Raw genomic sequence first — 17,239 nt, 5'->3', positions numbered from 1 at the left:
AACCAGTTTGGGTTCTGAAGGAAACCTCAGTCTCTCCTTATCAGCTTATTCATTCAGCTTCCCAGTGGCCTGAATGCATACAAACCTGTGTATCAACCACACACACTACCCTAATAAACAAGGTGCAGAGTATTAGAAGGCTGGAGAAGAACTGGTAACCACTTTCTTTGTGAGGACATTTCTATAGAAATGAACTACAGGTAAGAGAACCTAATATATGTTGAATTAAATTCTGAAAAACAACTTCAATGCACTATAAGCACAAAACACGGCCCTTTAAATTGCTTTAAAAAACACTCAGCATGTTTCAAGAAAGTAATCTGGATTTAAGAAAAGGCAGATAAATTATGTGCATTGGCTTCTAAGTAGTAAGGACTCATCACCATTCTGCTCCTGAGAAATGGTGCCTGTGTTAGAGAAGGTAACTAAAAATCAGACATGCAAGCTGTGCAGAGAAAAAAACACAATAGAAAATGCATGGGATGTGAAGAGAGCTGCAGAGGAAATGGACAATCAAACTAAGATGTGAGCTGTAACAAACTCAGAAATAAGGAATACGCTTCTCACAGTTTTCTATACCAGAAGTTCTGAGCATAGCAACTAAGAGCTGTACTTGAAAATAAGTTTATTTACACTGATATATTTTTTTAGACCTCAATGAATCAGCTACTACTGGCTTCTGAGAGCATCAAGTGCTCTTCCACATGGATTCTCTCAACTGAACAGTAGAAAAGAGACTCTTATGTCTAAAAATATTCAACCTTCACATTTTCTTATTTTTGATTTTTTTTTATTTCTGTGATATGAGTGAACTGTAGTAGAATCTGTCAACGTGTAAAATATCCAACATTAATCCACAGATCACGTGGCCACTTGAGCAGTGACAAGGTGTCAATATACTTCATTAATATGGCTGAATTACAACACTACAGAGATTGATGATACACAATATGCAAGACCATGAATACTAATACATAAATCCAATAGAATTTAGCCTAGATTAGATTTGCTAGCTGTCTGGCATCGTTACATTGCATTAATTTTCCCTGCTATTATCAAACCACTCCAGAGATGCAGCGAGACACAAAAATCACTTGAGATGTCTGTGTCTACACATGCTGTGAGTACTGAGCAGCCTTATGGAAAGAACACCATACCTGATAAAAGTTTGTCTTATTAGCTAGTGGCTTCTCCATCATATGCCACAAATGCTCACAATAACACCAACTGGTAACACATCAGCCTAGAGAAGCATTTCAGCTTGTTTTTGTTACAATAATGGTATCTCCTTATTAGGAGTAAGACACCAGTAGGTATTTTTCTAAATCAATTGTTTAGAAAACAGTCCCTTTAAAACATATTTGATGCCCAGCTGTCTCACAGGTTAAAGAAATCAAAACTAGTTTTAAAAAATTGTATCAAAACTAGTTTTAAATTATCTCCTTTTTAGCACAGTAATGCTATGCCTAAATTTTCTCCCTATGTAGCATTGCAACTATATTGGCCCACAGATTACATGTTGCTACAAACACCACAGGATCATCTAGGTTGGAAGGACCTTCTGGAGGTGATCTAGTCCAAACTCTTGCTCCAAGCAGGTCAAAATAGACCAGGCAGCTTGGAGCCTTGTGCAATCCACATCTGAGCATCTCTGAGGGTGTTCTCCACGAGCTCTCTGTGCAATCAGGTGCAGATTTTTCTTTTCTTTGTCTCTAACTGGCATTTCTTCATGTTGCAATTTGTCCACATGGCCTTTTGCCATTTCACTGTGTGCCCAAATCAAGAGTTTGGCTCCATCTGCTCTCTATCCTTTTATGAAGTAATTGAAGACAGCACCAAATCTCATCTCAGCTTCTCTTGTTAATGCTTGACCAACTCAGTCCATCTCTGCTGGTCTCCTGCCAGCACATCATTGCTTTTCTTGTACTGGAGAAACCAAGAGTGCACACAGTGCTCCAGGTGTGGCCCCACAAGGAAAGAACAGAGGAACAATCTCTTGCTTTGCCTTGCTGGCTGCACCTCTGCAATGCTCTGCTCTGCAGTTGGCTGCCTTTGCCACAAGAGTACACTGCTGACAAACAAAAATGAACTTCTTACCCATAAACACATCATCCTACAGAGGTATTTGTGTAAAACCACTCGAGAACAAAGACTTTTTAGATTTAATCTGAAAGTGTGGAGGCACACTGGGATCTTTAGCTCTTAGCACTCTAGATCTATGTGAATTAATGGAAGGAATTGCCATCAGCTCCCTCACATGCAGAATGTCCTGTTCTCCCACTCCTGTGCCTCAAAGAAGGACTGGAGGTGGAGAGTTGTGCAAAAATAACCTTCAAGAGCAAATTGAACTTGCAGGGGTCAAAACTTCAAGGCAAAGAGTATCTCCAAGGGTTAATCTTATCACTTCATTACAGCTCACACTTTAACACAGTTTACAAACACAGCTTCCTCACAGGTATATTTACTTTATACCAATACCACCATGGTGGCTGCCCACCAATGTGCTTAAGGAATGCCACATCAGAAATAAACAAACAAACTAGAAAAAAAAAATCTTTAAAACCCCCCTAGAACCTAGATAGAGTAGAGGTGCAAAAAACCACCCAACTAAAAAGACAAGCCAATGAAAAACAGGAAAAACAAAGAGTACAGAAGAGGGAAAGGGTCTGTGAAAAATTCACATTCTTGTGTTGAACTAAGAACTTGTTCCATGCTCACACATTTATGTGTCTTTGTGTCTTAATATTACAAATCTAAGGCATAACAATTCAAAACCTTGAAAAGAACCAACCCCAAAACAACAAAAACAAAGAAACCCAAACAACAATCCTAAAACCACAAAACAAAACAAAGCACCACTAAACGCAGAAAATGCTTATGATCATACCTCAATGATCTGCTACCTGGAATTAAAATTACAACAATACAACCAAAGTGGAATTGGAAAAACCCCAGAGTTCTTAATACACTCCCAAGCCTATTCTTTAGACCCAGACAGAAACTGCAAACCATCCACGTTTATCCTTTTTTCAGTTAATCTATTTTTACTGTTGGCTTTTCTTTTCCTCCTGATGAGTCCCTTTTCTTTTGCCTATGACTTTTCCCTTTCAGAAATTTTTCAAGGCCTCAAAAGGTTGAATTTTACTGTCATGGAGCCAGGAAGGTAACATTCCACCAAAGGCAGAAACGTGTCCTGTCATCAGCAGTTCAAATGAGGCTTGGAAAAAAAGGAATACAGACACAACCTATTTAAAAGGTATCAAACCATTTCAATAAACATTCAGTAGCTCAGAATGCAATGGCTTTGGTGTAACTTGTCAAAACCATGATGGAGCTAATGAGAAGCTGAAGATTGTGGAAAATGTGGCTTATATTTTGTTACAGGGCTAGAAAAAAGAAACAGCAATGATATTATTAAGTGAAAATATCTGACAAAACTGTTATTTACCTTGTAAATCAAGTTAGTCATTAAGGCTCAAGATACTGTTTGTTATAAATGCCAAAAAAAGTCATTGATCCTTTTTTTGCCGAAGTAGGGTTTACAAGGATTTTGATGGCATCAGTGGAACCCTCCAAAAACAGCACTACACAAAAGAATTATGATCTCCAGAAAAAATATACAGGACATGCAGAATTCAGCAAATGTCACTCAGCTGGCAATGCTCTTCTCCATGCAGGGTAAAAGAAGAACCTTATGCACACACAAGTTGTGTATTCAAGATAGATTGTTTTACTCTAAAGCAGGAAATGTTAGAGAGTTACAGCCTTGTGTTTACACTGTAGCAGTTCTGCAGCATTGCCTGTAATCCTGACTACGTAAAAATGTATTTTTACATAATTTGCACTTTAGTAGCAAGTCTTCACCCATTTATAGCAAATTACTCGCTAAAACTAGTATAACCAAAACTCATGTGTTCTTGCTTTACTTCTTGTGTATGCTTTTTTGACTCAGAACTACCTTTTTTCTTTACAAAATTCACATTCTTAAGACAAAAAAATCCAAACAAAGATAGAAATGGCTTAGACCTAACTATCTTTCTAGTATTTATGATCACCACTGAATATATGTAGAAACTACTAAAGATTAGAAATGCAAGCACTGAGCTAATTTTGAGATATACAACCTTGCTTTAAAACTTCTAGAAAATATAAAACAGAAAGTACCATAAAGAGAGCAAACATAGGAAAGGCTGACAAATCAAAAAAACCTGTCTGCTGGGAGTTTGCTTAATTATCAATTCTTACCTTCTGTGCTTAATCCAGGACTTGAAGTGAATTTTGCTACATCGACGATCTTCACAGCGAACTGCTGCCCCGTCTCCCTGTTGATGCATCGCCGCACGACGCTGAAGGGACCCCTGCAACAGAGACCAGCCATGAAAAACCATCCTCCTCCTCCTCCTCCTCACTGGGCCACAATGCCCCTGCCTCTCAACAAGGTTTTGATGTGTGCATTCAGGTGTAGTATCTACACAGAATATACCTCTCGTCCTTGCTGCCCATTAAATGTAAAACGAATGGTTCCGACCACTGACTGGTGTAAAAAACATCGCTGAGTTCTGTATTTTCCTGTTTTAAAGACATTTCTCTTGCCCTGCCCCTTCAGAAAGGCTATACTCTTAGAAACCTTATCTAATATGCAACTGACATCATCATTATTAAATTTTAAGTGGACCTTATTTAGATGCAAAATCCAAATGGGGAGGTAAACAGAGGTGAGAAACCCATTCCTTCTTTCAGTCCTGATCTGAAAGGATAATGGACAACGACAAGAGTAACAGAATTGTGAGCTGTTTCAGTTTGTCTGTTTTACACAAACTAGGTTTATTTCAAGTTTGGCATCACTAGATACAAACTTGTGATGTATCTAGTACATCACAATGTTCTCCATTACAATATTTTGAAATTCCACAAAAGCTCATTATTTTCTTTCATTTATGACACTTGGAGAATCCCAGAAGTTAGAAATTAAAAGATTAAAATTAGTTCAGAGAAATGTCACTATTGCACTCAAATAAAAAGAGTAGTTATTTTTTGATATTGAAGTTACATTTGCCAAAACATCAGTCAGAACAATGGCAACCTTTTAAAAACCACCAGCACAAATGTGTATTTTTGGGAGCACCTTTTAGTAGGTGATTTAAGTTTTTGGTGCCTTAACTTCTAGTAAGGAATCTTCTGTCCAATGTTAATAACAACCAATACAATCAGATAAACAGGGTATGTCAAGCTTTCAAACATGAAGTATAAATATGTTATGAAAACAGAATAGGATTGTTTCAGGAGTGCACTAGCTGTGGCACATCAATCCTTTTTTACTGCTACTTATGTAATGACAGACGTGAGTTCTAAAGAAATCCATTCTGAAGTCTTCTCACAAAGATGTGAGGGGAAAATTGAGGATGGAAAGAGCCTTTGTTCAGTTTATTGAGTGAACATTCACCTGCTGAGTGAAATAAATGCTTTAATATAGCTTGAAAGAAAAATTCTTCCATTCAAACAACGAACTGGAAGTTAGTTGACATGTTCATGAGCAATGGGATTGCAAAGCAACACCATTCTCAAAATAAAAGGTACCCTGAGGAGGCAGAAATGTCCCTCTGAGGGCACTTACAAACCTTAATAACTGGCTTTTGGTATTCCTTTACACACCAGATGATCTGAAGTGTGTAATCCATCACACTACCAAACCTGTACTCACATAGCTAAACTCCAGGTTTTGTACTCTTTCAACACACAACATACTTGCAAAGATTTCTTCAAATAGGATTATTTCTGACAGAGAACATGAATACCAAAAGTAGTCAATGAATGCCAGTCTAAATATTCACAGTAAGGAAGATATTTATTAGCACAACTATGGACATGTGATGCAGTCAGAATAAACTACTCAAGAAAGCGCATGTTTGTTTTCCTTCTTCTTTCCTTGCTCCAAACACACAATGAAATCCCCCATACTGATGGCTATTTTCCCTTCTGAATCCACAGCCCACTATTATTCAGTACTTGGTCTTTTACCAAAAATGACCACAGATATTTTTAAAATTATGATCAATTAAGCCTCTAATACATAGAAATCCACTTTCATCATTACATGGAAAAGATTCAACTGACTTCATCTGGCATTGGAAGGATACAGCAATTGGCTAAGAATCCTCCCTCTATGTTTCAAAAAGTGATCTTCTACGAAAAAATTCCACTTTATACAGATCATGATTTTATCCCAAGTTCCTGCCTCCTCTTTTAGCATTCAAAGTAAAATTGCTTTACAAGAGCATCAATACATTTAGATTACGCTGATCTAAAAACATTTCAAAACCTAAACCGCAGCTTTGGAATAATGCTGGCAACACCTCCTTTCAATCCTAATTGTCATAAATCACTAGAAACTAAACATATTTATTTCAAATGATCCTTTTTCTTTTCATTGCCATTGTTTCCCCCCCCCCCCCCCCCAAAGCCTTTCTGGATACATTAAATAATGCTTTTAACATATTCTGATATGGAAGAGTAGATCTGGAGTGCAGAGACACCTTACAAGACCATATCCTTAACTTGCAGGCAGATCCCCAAATTCTGTAAATTCACCCAAACTCTACAAATATCAGAAATTCTCACCATTGCCTGAGCTACGTTTTTATCTCCTGGTTTTGCCAAGCCTGGGCAGGAGAGCTTGCCCAGCTACCAGTGTGTGTATGTCCCTTCAGCAGGCAAAGAGAGCTGGAGGAATCATAAATCAAAAAGGACCCTACAAACTGCAGTTCTGAGAGGATCAGATCTGTGTGTAACCTGCCCTTATCTTGTACCACCATATCCTGATTTCTCCTTCCATTATCTATTAACATTTTAAAATTCTGACTTGAACAATTTCCTTCCTGCATATTAAATCTGGGACAAAAAATTTAGAGCATTTTATTCAGTTCTGTAACAGAAAAGGTACAGAGACATCCCTACCATATCAAAATTTATGGCCATACTGCAACTACACTATGATTATGACAGAGGCTTCTCTACTTGGATTGAGGAATGTCAAAGACTCTTAACTAAACAAAATGTGCTGTAAAGCACACAATACAAAAATTGGGGTTGGAACCAAATGATCTTTAAAGTCCCTTCCAAACCAATCCATTTTATGATTGTGTGAATTCAGTGACACCCACAATTAACTCACTCTATTGAAACAATACAGCAATTTCATACAGAAAAAAAAAAATTTTAAACACAACCTGAAGAAAGACTTGGCTATTTACAAACCTCAGACTTCCAACTTTTTCAAAACACTCTCTCTGATACTCAAGCTACACACAGCCTCAAAATAGTGTTAAGACACTACATTAGATGAATGCATCCCATGATAATAGCATCACAACAAAAGCTTGTACAGTCCAATTTTAGGTAATTTTAAATCACTCACAAGACATGCCCTGATCAATTAAGCAGACAGCATCACTTCCACGTGCCAAGTAACACAAAGGAACTTTTAAATAAATTATGGTTGCAGTTATTCCTCTCCAGCTGCAATGGCACACAGCAAGTTTACAAATGAAGCCCACAGTGATGCTGTATAACCTCAGTCAGGAAACAAGAATCCCTGTTTCCCAACACAAGAGATTCAAGCCTTATTTAGAAGCTGAGTAACAAAAGTCTTTGAGCCCACCCCGAGTCTCAGCACTGAAAGCACCCAGTGAGGAAAGGAACCACAACGATTCATCTCTCAGCTGAGATGAGGAGCTGCTCCTGCCCAGTTGTGCCTGCAGATGGGGAATGTGTATCACATCCTTGCTAAACGACAATTTCTAAAGCTCATTCTGCCAACCCTGCAGCTCAAATTTTACAGATCTAAAGTACAGAGGTGACACAGACTGGGGAAGGAACAACTGTAACCCCAGACACAGATCATCAAAGCTGTCAGAGATAGATAAGACTCCTTATTTATTAGGAGTAACTGAGTTAAGTTGTATAAGACTTCATTTTCTCAGTCATACAAACTGTAATCCTGTCATGTGCTTTATATTTCATTTCTCTCTGTGCTACCTTTAACAGACATAACCCAAGCTTGCAAAATCTTTCCCTGCAGACAGCTGGCACACCAGAGACTACAGCAGCTCCAAGATGAGGATCCTTAAAACATGCAAGCAAGCAGTAAGGACAGATGATTCCTTCACTGATATTTTATCAAGGCTGGCAGCAGCACACTCCAACACCTGGAACACTTGGAGTCCCACCTGCAGTGTATGGCAAAATCCAAAATGTATGAACTTAAACTGAAGCTGGGATTCATGATGGGTTTTTCTGTCTTATGCAGATGGAAATCCAAGAGTTACATTACTGAGGAGGTTAGTGAGTACATATAGGCCAGAAAATGTGGATTGAAATGCTAAAGAGGCTGTCTCATGTCTTTTCATTAGTCCAAAATTTCAAATTAGCAAAGCAGGCCTGATGTAACTTTAACCCCACTGAAACTATTTTCTGATGGTAACTTTACAGAGCAGTTCATTTTCCATCAGCTAACACAAACTTGAAGAAAATCAATTATTAATTACTCTCTCCTTCAGTAGTACATCACCTGAATAAGAATAAAACCTTAAAACGTTGATAACATCAAAGCCTTTTTTATCATCTCCTTCACTTTAAATTATTTTACTTTGTGTGTCATTGGGACTTCAAGGACAATGATCATAAACCAATATATTGCAAACTATCTTTTTATACTAAAATCTTGTCAGTTTATCTGTCTGTTCTGCATCCCATCTCCTTTCCTTCAATCCCTGGTGGTGTGCAAGAAGGAGAACTGGTTGTGGTTGGAATATTCCACAGCCTCTTGCCTTCCCATGTTCCCTCAATGAAATGAGCTGACCTATGGGAATGGAATTTCTGTAAAGACATTTCCTGAACCCCTTTGCTTCAGAGCCTCAAAATTGGAGATTTTAGATCATATCAGACCATCACGAACTTGCTCAACATCTCTTCCAAGTAATTTTTTGAGGAACTTAATTTGAACAAGGTGTTTTGGCTCTCTAATTCTTTTTCATTAAATTTAAAAAAAAAGTAAGAAACACAAGTTGAGCACTTTGACAGAAAAAAAACCCCAAATAATGAGCAATATCCCCTCCTTTAAAAATGATCTTCCATTTAGAAGTAAAAGGCCCGGGACTCCTCTTCTTTATTTAACAAGATTTAATAGTTAAGAACTTGAAACATGCAACACAGGTCTTAAAGGCACCTTAATTCAACATTTTAGATCAAGTGTTTAGATCAAGATCAGTGTTTTCTAAAAAGGGTTTTGTCAGTTTGTTGCAATAAGATACCACAGCAGTATGCACATTAAAAAAAGATATTTATACCCAGATTGTTTTTTATTATTTAAAGGCTGTACATTTGCTTACCTAAGCAGCAAACACTACTTTGTATTAACGTGATTAATACTTTCAAAACAATTGTATTCAAATTGATCAAAATTACTGGGAAGAAACAATTTGCTACTACATTTAAAGAGACAGATGTTTTTCCCTCTTTACTCAACCACAAAATTTATAACATATATTTGTTCTTTAACTTTCCCTTTGCCTTCTATTGGACCTCTTTTGAAAATTAAGTATTTCCAGAATTAATTAAACCTCCAATTAGTCACTATCAGCTCATTTACACATGGCACTGCAGCTTAAAATAGTGATAAAACCTTTCTGTGAAACAGCACTTCAGATTAGAAGGCATCCACATTTAGAAAGCCATCACTGGCAACGCTGGGTTGACACTTTTTGTTTTATTCTCAAAGGAAAATTTAAAATAATGCATTAGGATGACTATGGCACAGAAGAACATTTGGGTTGAAGATGTCATACTTTGGAAAATTAGATATCCCAGTACAAGCCATGAAACTGAGTTCCCAGACAGCAACATTTCTATCACATTCTATCTATTTCTACTTTTCAACAGCTCACATCTTTGAAACCAAGACTATGCTTAAACCTGGCTTTAGGGTGAAACCTACAAAGAACAAAGCACAAGACAGCAGTTCACTGCATCTCACCCCAATATGAATACATAGTCATAGATACTTTAATATTATTCCAAGAGAAAAAAAAAGAATACTTAACACCAAATCTTAACCATTGCTTTCCATCCACAAGAAAACCAGAGATGGAGCACTCCAGTGCTTGTGAAAGGGAAATACTCCCTAAGAAAACCTTAGGATAGGCTTGGAATTCATGCAGCAAACTGAAAAAATATTTACCTTCAATTTTAGAGATTTTCTGAAGTAGTTCAGAAGTGTGTTTCCATGGTTTTGTCAGTATAAAAGCAAAACACAGGCCAAAAGAGATTTCTTCTACTGTCCTGTCTTTGATACCTCCAAGCTAAAAGGGGGATAAGCTATCCTTAAATGATCAGCCACCTCTACCAATAAAATGGTAAGGTTGTGGTCTGATTTTTCTTCTTATCAAGCAAAAGAGTCACAACTATTTTATCAGTCACTCTATGTATCTACTAAATCTCTTAGGCATCCAGTAGGCATCCATTATAAACAGATGCTGGTATGTAAAAATATCTTTAATGTATCTATAGTTTGTAAACAACTCTTCTTTTACACTGACTGGCTGGGATATTGAAGGGATGGAAAAGGAAGAACATTGAGATAAGATGCTCACTAAATTTGCTAATCTATTATCATGAAATAAATATTTCAGCACCAGGCACCTGCAACATTCTTCATACACAAAGGATTCAGCAAGTATTTTTATGTTCACATATACTTCGTTTTCTGAACTCCACAATTACCTGTTAACATTGACCTTACCCTTGTCAATTCTCCTATTTTATTCATGGAGTCACAAAAGGGTTTAAGCTGGAGGGTACTTCTGAAGTGATGTGCTTAATAAATTTTATCAGAACATGCACTTGTTGCTATCAAAAATGGTACACCCATGGTTTGTTTTTTTAAGAAAACAATCAATCTCCCTCTTCAAAAACAAGCATTTCCAAATAATGATTTACTTCAACACAGAGACAAGCAAAATCTGTTTTCAACAAATATTTTAGTAAGAGGTTTCATGATCTTAAAAGAATTGCAGCTGTGGCAGGTACAGAAATAGGAAATGCACTTTGTCAAGGCCTTTTGGAGAAAGGTGCAGCAGGAGCTGCTGGGTGGCCTCCAGGGGCACACACAGGAGGTCCCAGCACAGCATCTCCAGGTCCTGGCTGGAACTGCAGTGTGGGGACTGCCCCAAACAGAAGCCACAGCTACAGACACAGGGCAGCCCTTCAAGAGCCCAGCCTCAGACCCTCCCTTCCTATTCTTCAACTCATTAAAGGTCATTTCCTAGCAAAGGGTCAAGACCTCAAATTCAAGTAGCTACTAAGTAGAACTTAAGGAGTTCAGGCTCTTGGCTCCACAGATTCCTTTTGCAGCTCATTTCCTCCTTGAGAGTATGTTTCCAATTGTTTCCAATGATTCACTGCTAATTTACTTTTTTTTTTTTCCTGCAAGATTACACACTGGACACTCTTTTCACTTTCCTAGAATACACAGGTCCAAAACTATGATTCTAGAATTAATCTTCAAGGAAGTGACTGATTGGCATTTCCAGATGGATGAAAGGAGGAACAAAAATGATTTTGAGGCATGTATGTATTAAGCATACACAGGTAAATGATGAGACATTTCCCTGAGGTATAAATAATTATTAGGATCTCAGAAAATGGAATTTACCAATAAGTTTTTTAACTCTTGGTACGAAAGAAGAATCAAAATTGGTTCATTAGGCTGAAATGAAACATTCTGCCCCCTCAGCAATAAAGAACTCAAGAAACTGATGACAAATATAATTTTCTCTCTGGTTCACCTTGAGGTAGATGAGAATCTATAGCTCCCACAAAAAGTGATTTTGGGCTAGTGAAGACTGATAACCAAAGCACAGATTCTAGTACTTGAACTGGAGAGGGGAGAAATAAGGAGAGCTTTGTCCACTGATGTATTTCCACTGTGAGTATTGGAATAAACGCATAGAATCAAAATCCTCAAAATTTATTTTTACACTCAAACATCCTGTAACACTTCACAGAAAAACAAAAGATGCTGGCAGCTGAATCAAAAGCATCAGCTCAAGAGTGTTCAGAAAAACTGATGCTGTTCTAACAGACTCCTTTAATACATGACCAAGTGTTTTGCCTGTTTCTCTTCCTTGTGAAGAAAAAGAAGAGAACATCAGGAGGAAGTGATTGAAAACAGAGAAAAAAAAAAGTAAAACTACTTTAGGTATTAAATCATTCAACAGTGAGGAAAAAAGCAGCAAGAATGAACAAATGTGTCAGAAAAAGCACTTCAATTACAGGAACAAAAGGGAATATATTAAAAATAACAGCTTTGCCTTCAAAAGAAGAGATGTTGCAGAGCACTTCAGACTCAGCTCATCAGATGGGGATGATGATCACTGTTTTTCTTTTTTTCAATTCAGAGAACTTTTTTATCCCATTATGTGTACCACAGCCTTGTTCCATCCATTCCAGGCTATGGCCTCACCAGGATTTCTTCAGCAGAGCACTGGCCAAACCAGCAGCCCCTCTGGCCACTGCAGCATCCCAGAACAGCTTGGGCATGGCTACACTCAACCAAATCAAAGAAGAAACTAAAATTACTCAAAATACCCCAGACAAACCAATTCTCTCTTTTTACACCGTGTTTTTCAGTCAGGGCAGATGCTTGGTTTGGCTTGAAGCACAGCTGTGCAAAGAGCTGTGTCCAGACAGTCAGACCCAGGAAGAACAGCTGGGACAGGAGGTCAAACAAAGGCCTAACGAAGCAGCACTGCTGCTGCTAAAGCTGAGCCTTGTCTCAGACCCCAGTGATCCTAAAAGGGTCCTACAATGATCCTACAAGGGTCCCACAGCCCCCTGTGGTACCTGCACCACCGCTTCACACCTCACTCGTGCAGTGGAGCAAAGGAACTGATCGGGCAGCCTGGGGTAAACCCACACACAGCTGCCTCCACTGTGTTAGCTGGGCTGCAGCTACACTGGCTTTGATTGCATGCAGCACACACAGCAAAATGAGCAATAAAAATAGGAATGTGTCAGCTACCACCATTGGCAAAAACTCCTTCATGAGATTACACCCTCAGGTGAATGTAGATGCATTAACCACTCCCTACATCACCTCTCCCCCTGCATTCTGGTTACATTTTAGACTTCCCCTTTATGACTTTTAATGTCCACTTGAAATCTATCAGTCCTGCTAACAAAACTGAGCTTACATACTGTTTTCTCTACTCTCTCTCACAGATCAATGCAAGCCTAACAAAACACTTTTTTTTAATGTCAGGGTCTCTCATTTCAGAATCTCTTCCTAGTGCCTGTTCCACTTCTAATTTTTCTTAACAAAAGTAACCAGAACTGTGAGTAGAACTCCAGATGAGGTCTTAGCAAGAGTTTGCACAATGCTAACAACATTTTCTTCTCTGCTGGAAATACTGTGTCTGGTACACAGTCCTGTGCTTGCCTTGTTGACACACAGATCACTGAGCCAGCTACTATAGCTGTGTTCTTGTGCTGAGTTGTTGACACTCAACCAGCCTCAGCCCACCCCACAGGCTGTTACTACTTTTTCCATTCTCAAGTGGTGAGTCCTCTTTTAGAAGTTCATAATTTCCACCACTAAAGTCCTTTCTGGATGGTGTCCAGGTCCTCCTCTGCATTGTCCTCAAATGTTGCCTTGCAAGAAGGATACTTAAACTGTAATAGCACAGTTCAATTTAGCACTTTTAAATTTTAGAGTAACCTAACAGACATCTAACTCAAAACTGGCCAATGACAAAACTTCATTTTTACACTATTCCTTCTCTGAATGCCCAGTGTTAATTTCCTCTTTAATCCAATACAGACTACTTAGATTTATCATATTGCCATCCTTCTGCTTGTTTTAAAAAATGCCAGCAACTCAAAGTACAAGAGGGAAGTCAGAGAGAAGCACTGGAAGATCTGATCCACAGAAGGGTTTTTCTCATTGCTTGAAATACACCAGCACTAATTCAGCAGCCCAACACAACTGCCTGACAAAATCAGAAACTTCCTACAGGTTCATTACAAAGGACAAAGGTACATCTAACTTGCAGAGGCCAATACAGAAGTAGAGAAGAAACTCCACATTTTTAATGGAAATAACCTATTTTAAATATTGATATTATGTCTGTGGTAACATGACAGTTCCTCAAAATTGAAAATGTATCACCTTTATGTTGTATTATATGCAAAAAAATCAGCACTTTTTAAGGGCCTCTCAGTTCCCAGTATTTGACTAACAACAAAACTTCCATTTAATCTGGTAGCACAACACAGTAAAGTCTAAAATTTGAAAAACAGCAATGGTCAAACAAAATAATATTTTCATAACACACACATAGAGCTAAACAGAATTCACTCTGATAGTCAGTTCAATCAAAATTCCTTTCTGTGTAGCTCAGAATTCTTATTAAAAAAAAAAAACAAAACCAAAACCAGCCAACAAAAGCAAACCAAACCCAACAACTCAGTTCAGTCTGGCTGTCACTGACAATCCCAGGCTCAGGGATATTTCCATGTGCATACCAGTTCACAAGACCCTTTGGAAGCAATAAAGAGAAATTATTGAGGCCAGTAAGAGAAACCAAGTTTCTAAGTGAGGAAGTTCTCCATTGCAGCACTGATCAGTAAAGCCAAATTATCTGAAACATCTTGATCCAGACAGACTTTCCTGTACTTTTTACAGGAGTGTGGCCTCTGAAATGCCAAACACATTCATGTGCTAGGAAAAGGAAAAGTATCCTGAAAAGAAAGTCTGGCCTATGTGTTTCAAAACTATTAAATTTCATAAGTTGTCATCAAAATTGTGTATGAAGTGATGGAAAACATAAATACTTGAGGTTTTCTTTTAAAAATGTTGGAAGACTTCCAGTATTTCAGAAATTGAATTTGCTGCTCAAATCATCAGCCTTTAGGGTCATTCATAACATTTTAAATTATGGAAGGATTATGGGATTTATTAAGAACATTCAGCTGAAGATCAGGAAAAAAATATTTATAGAAGGTTATTGAATTCTCTTTGCAGGAGAGAAATGAATGAATTCTGACCTCTTAAGGTCTGACCTTTTCAACAGCATACTGAAATGAAAAACCTGTCACAGATCAGGAAAATTCAGTTTTTCTGTCTGGATCTGTTGGGTTTCTGAACAGCAATTTCTTGTATTTTTACATATTTAATGCATATAAACTACTGTTTGAAGTCATGGTATTCTTTCTGGTTAGGGGTGTTTTTTTTCTAATTTTTAAGTATAGATTAAAAATTAGAAAAATTTTTAATCCATACTTAAATAGCAATAATAATAAATTTCTTTTAAGAATAGATTATATTTCAACAGTCTAGGAATCTCTATGAGAAAAATATTAGTCTATACACCATCTGTATTCAGTTCAGCCTTTTCCTGCATTGAAATAAGCTAATTTTTAGTAGTTTAGTTAGAGTTGGACTCGATGATCCCTATGAGTCCCTTCAAATCCGAATATTCTGGGAAATATCATCTCTCTTGCTAACTTCAAAAATTAAGCTAAAACTATTATATGATTCTACAATTCTTGGGAAAAGCTAATGCAGCTACTAGAAAAACCTTTGAAAAGAACTATTTACCTAACTAAATATCTGGATGGTAACAAATACCCTCCCTAAGCATTTAAACATAATATAACAGCTTCCTGTAAAACAAGTGTTCATGAATTTTAAATTCACCTCTTCTCTCCAGGTGCCAAAGCAAAGTTTAAGGTCTGTCCTTAACAAAATCTTGCCATTGTGAAGAGAATCTGTAGAGAATCTGTCATACTAACTGCAGGACAGCTATTTCTTTGTGAACTATAACCACCTACATGACAATTATTGGTACACATGAAGCACAATGCATAACATGTTCATTTCACAACTCCTTTATTAAAAAACCCACAATGTTTTCTAATGGCTAAACATTTAGCAGAACTGTTAACTGAAACTAATTTAGTTTAAGTGAAGCCTTTATTTAAAAGCCACATAAAATATTTCTTTTTTTTTTTTTTTTCCATTACAAAAAGGGAAAGCTGCCTGGATGGATTTCCCAGTGAGCTCTGAGCACAGCTGTACTGAAGTTTGTGCCAGAACCACTCTGAGGAAAGCACAGGGTGCCAGGAGAGGACAAGGCTTTTACTACTGCTTTTCAAAAAAGACCAAACAACAAATTACTCCTGGAAATACAAAAAGCAGGAATCAGAGCATTGACTCCATCAGTGCATGGCCAAATAAAGTGCTCGTGTTGAAACACCCACACTCCTGCAAGTGATTATTTGACCTTTGGGACACTGACAAAAATAGGAAACTGAATCCATGGTCCAGGTCAGGAACAGCATCAGCATTTCACCAGGTTCCAGCTGCCCTTTAGTTATGGGCAAGGACTGAGCAGTGAAACGAGGCAGCCAAGCAACACCTTGGGTCCATGAGCAGATCTCAGTTTGTTTCCTTATGTTCTCACACCAAAAAGCAAAAAGTCAAAGTATTCTTTCAATCATGTCACTTCAAATTCAAATCAAACAAAAGTGATTTCACCTGAAGTGATAAATGCTGTGGTTCCTCATTTGGGCCACAGACTCAAATTCCTTCCCTAAATTAGAATTTGGTTTGGTGTCTCAAAGCACCAAACCACCTGTACACTGATGTTCTTAAAATAAAACAAAATTAAAAATATCCAGTGACACTGGTAGAAGTCCTAAAGAAGAATTAGGAGACTGATGAGTAAGAAACTTTCTGCTGCCTATGAGACATTCCCAAGCATTGCTCCTTTGGCTGCCACAAGCAGCTGGTGCTGCTGTCACTGGAAAGGAGCCCAGCAGCACAAACGCAGCTTCCAGCTTTGTTCCAGGCTACACACACATGGAGAAATAAGCACATCTCCACATCAACCTCCCTGGCTGCAAAAAGGCAAAAATAGAGAATTCAACTGCTCCTCTGGTTTGAATGATGGAGTTTTCTTGAGGCTATGAAGAATCCCAAGTAATAGAAAAATAGGGTTACAAATGTGAATAAAACCAGGATTTAGAATTGCCAATTGCTTTTGGACTAATAGTATATACCTACACTATGGAGCCCTACCATAGCAGCCTGCTGTTTTATACTAGAAATTGCATTGAAAATTCAAGTCTAACCATATTTTTAGATGAATTGAAGGCTACACAAAACAGAACCAGAAGTTAACTG

The 17,239-nt window shown here is 37.7% G+C and overlaps 1 protein-coding gene across 7 annotated transcripts in view; it reads right to left on the bottom strand.

Annotated features, from left to right (window-relative positions):
- The window catches only part of CASK (calcium/calmodulin dependent serine protein kinase), a 188,638-nt gene that overhangs the window by 135,052 nt on the left and 36,347 nt on the right, over nucleotides 1-17,239 (bottom strand). For all 7 annotated transcript variants that reach the window (XM_036391791.2, XM_036391817.2, XM_036391774.2 and 4 more), the window contains exon 2: nucleotides 4,246-4,358. In XM_036391791.2, coding sequence (XP_036247684.1) covers nucleotides 4,246-4,358 — 113 coding nt within the window. The remainder of the gene's footprint in view (nucleotides 1-4,245; nucleotides 4,359-17,239) is intronic.

This window comes from Molothrus ater, chromosome 2 (assembly GCF_012460135.2).
Source record: "Molothrus ater isolate BHLD 08-10-18 breed brown headed cowbird chromosome 2, BPBGC_Mater_1.1, whole genome shotgun sequence".
In the NCBI taxonomy this organism is placed as follows: domain Eukaryota; kingdom Metazoa; phylum Chordata; class Aves; order Passeriformes; family Icteridae; genus Molothrus; species Molothrus ater.
The sequence above is the reverse complement of the archived record's forward strand: the minus strand, read 5'-3'. Positions and strand labels throughout refer to the sequence as shown.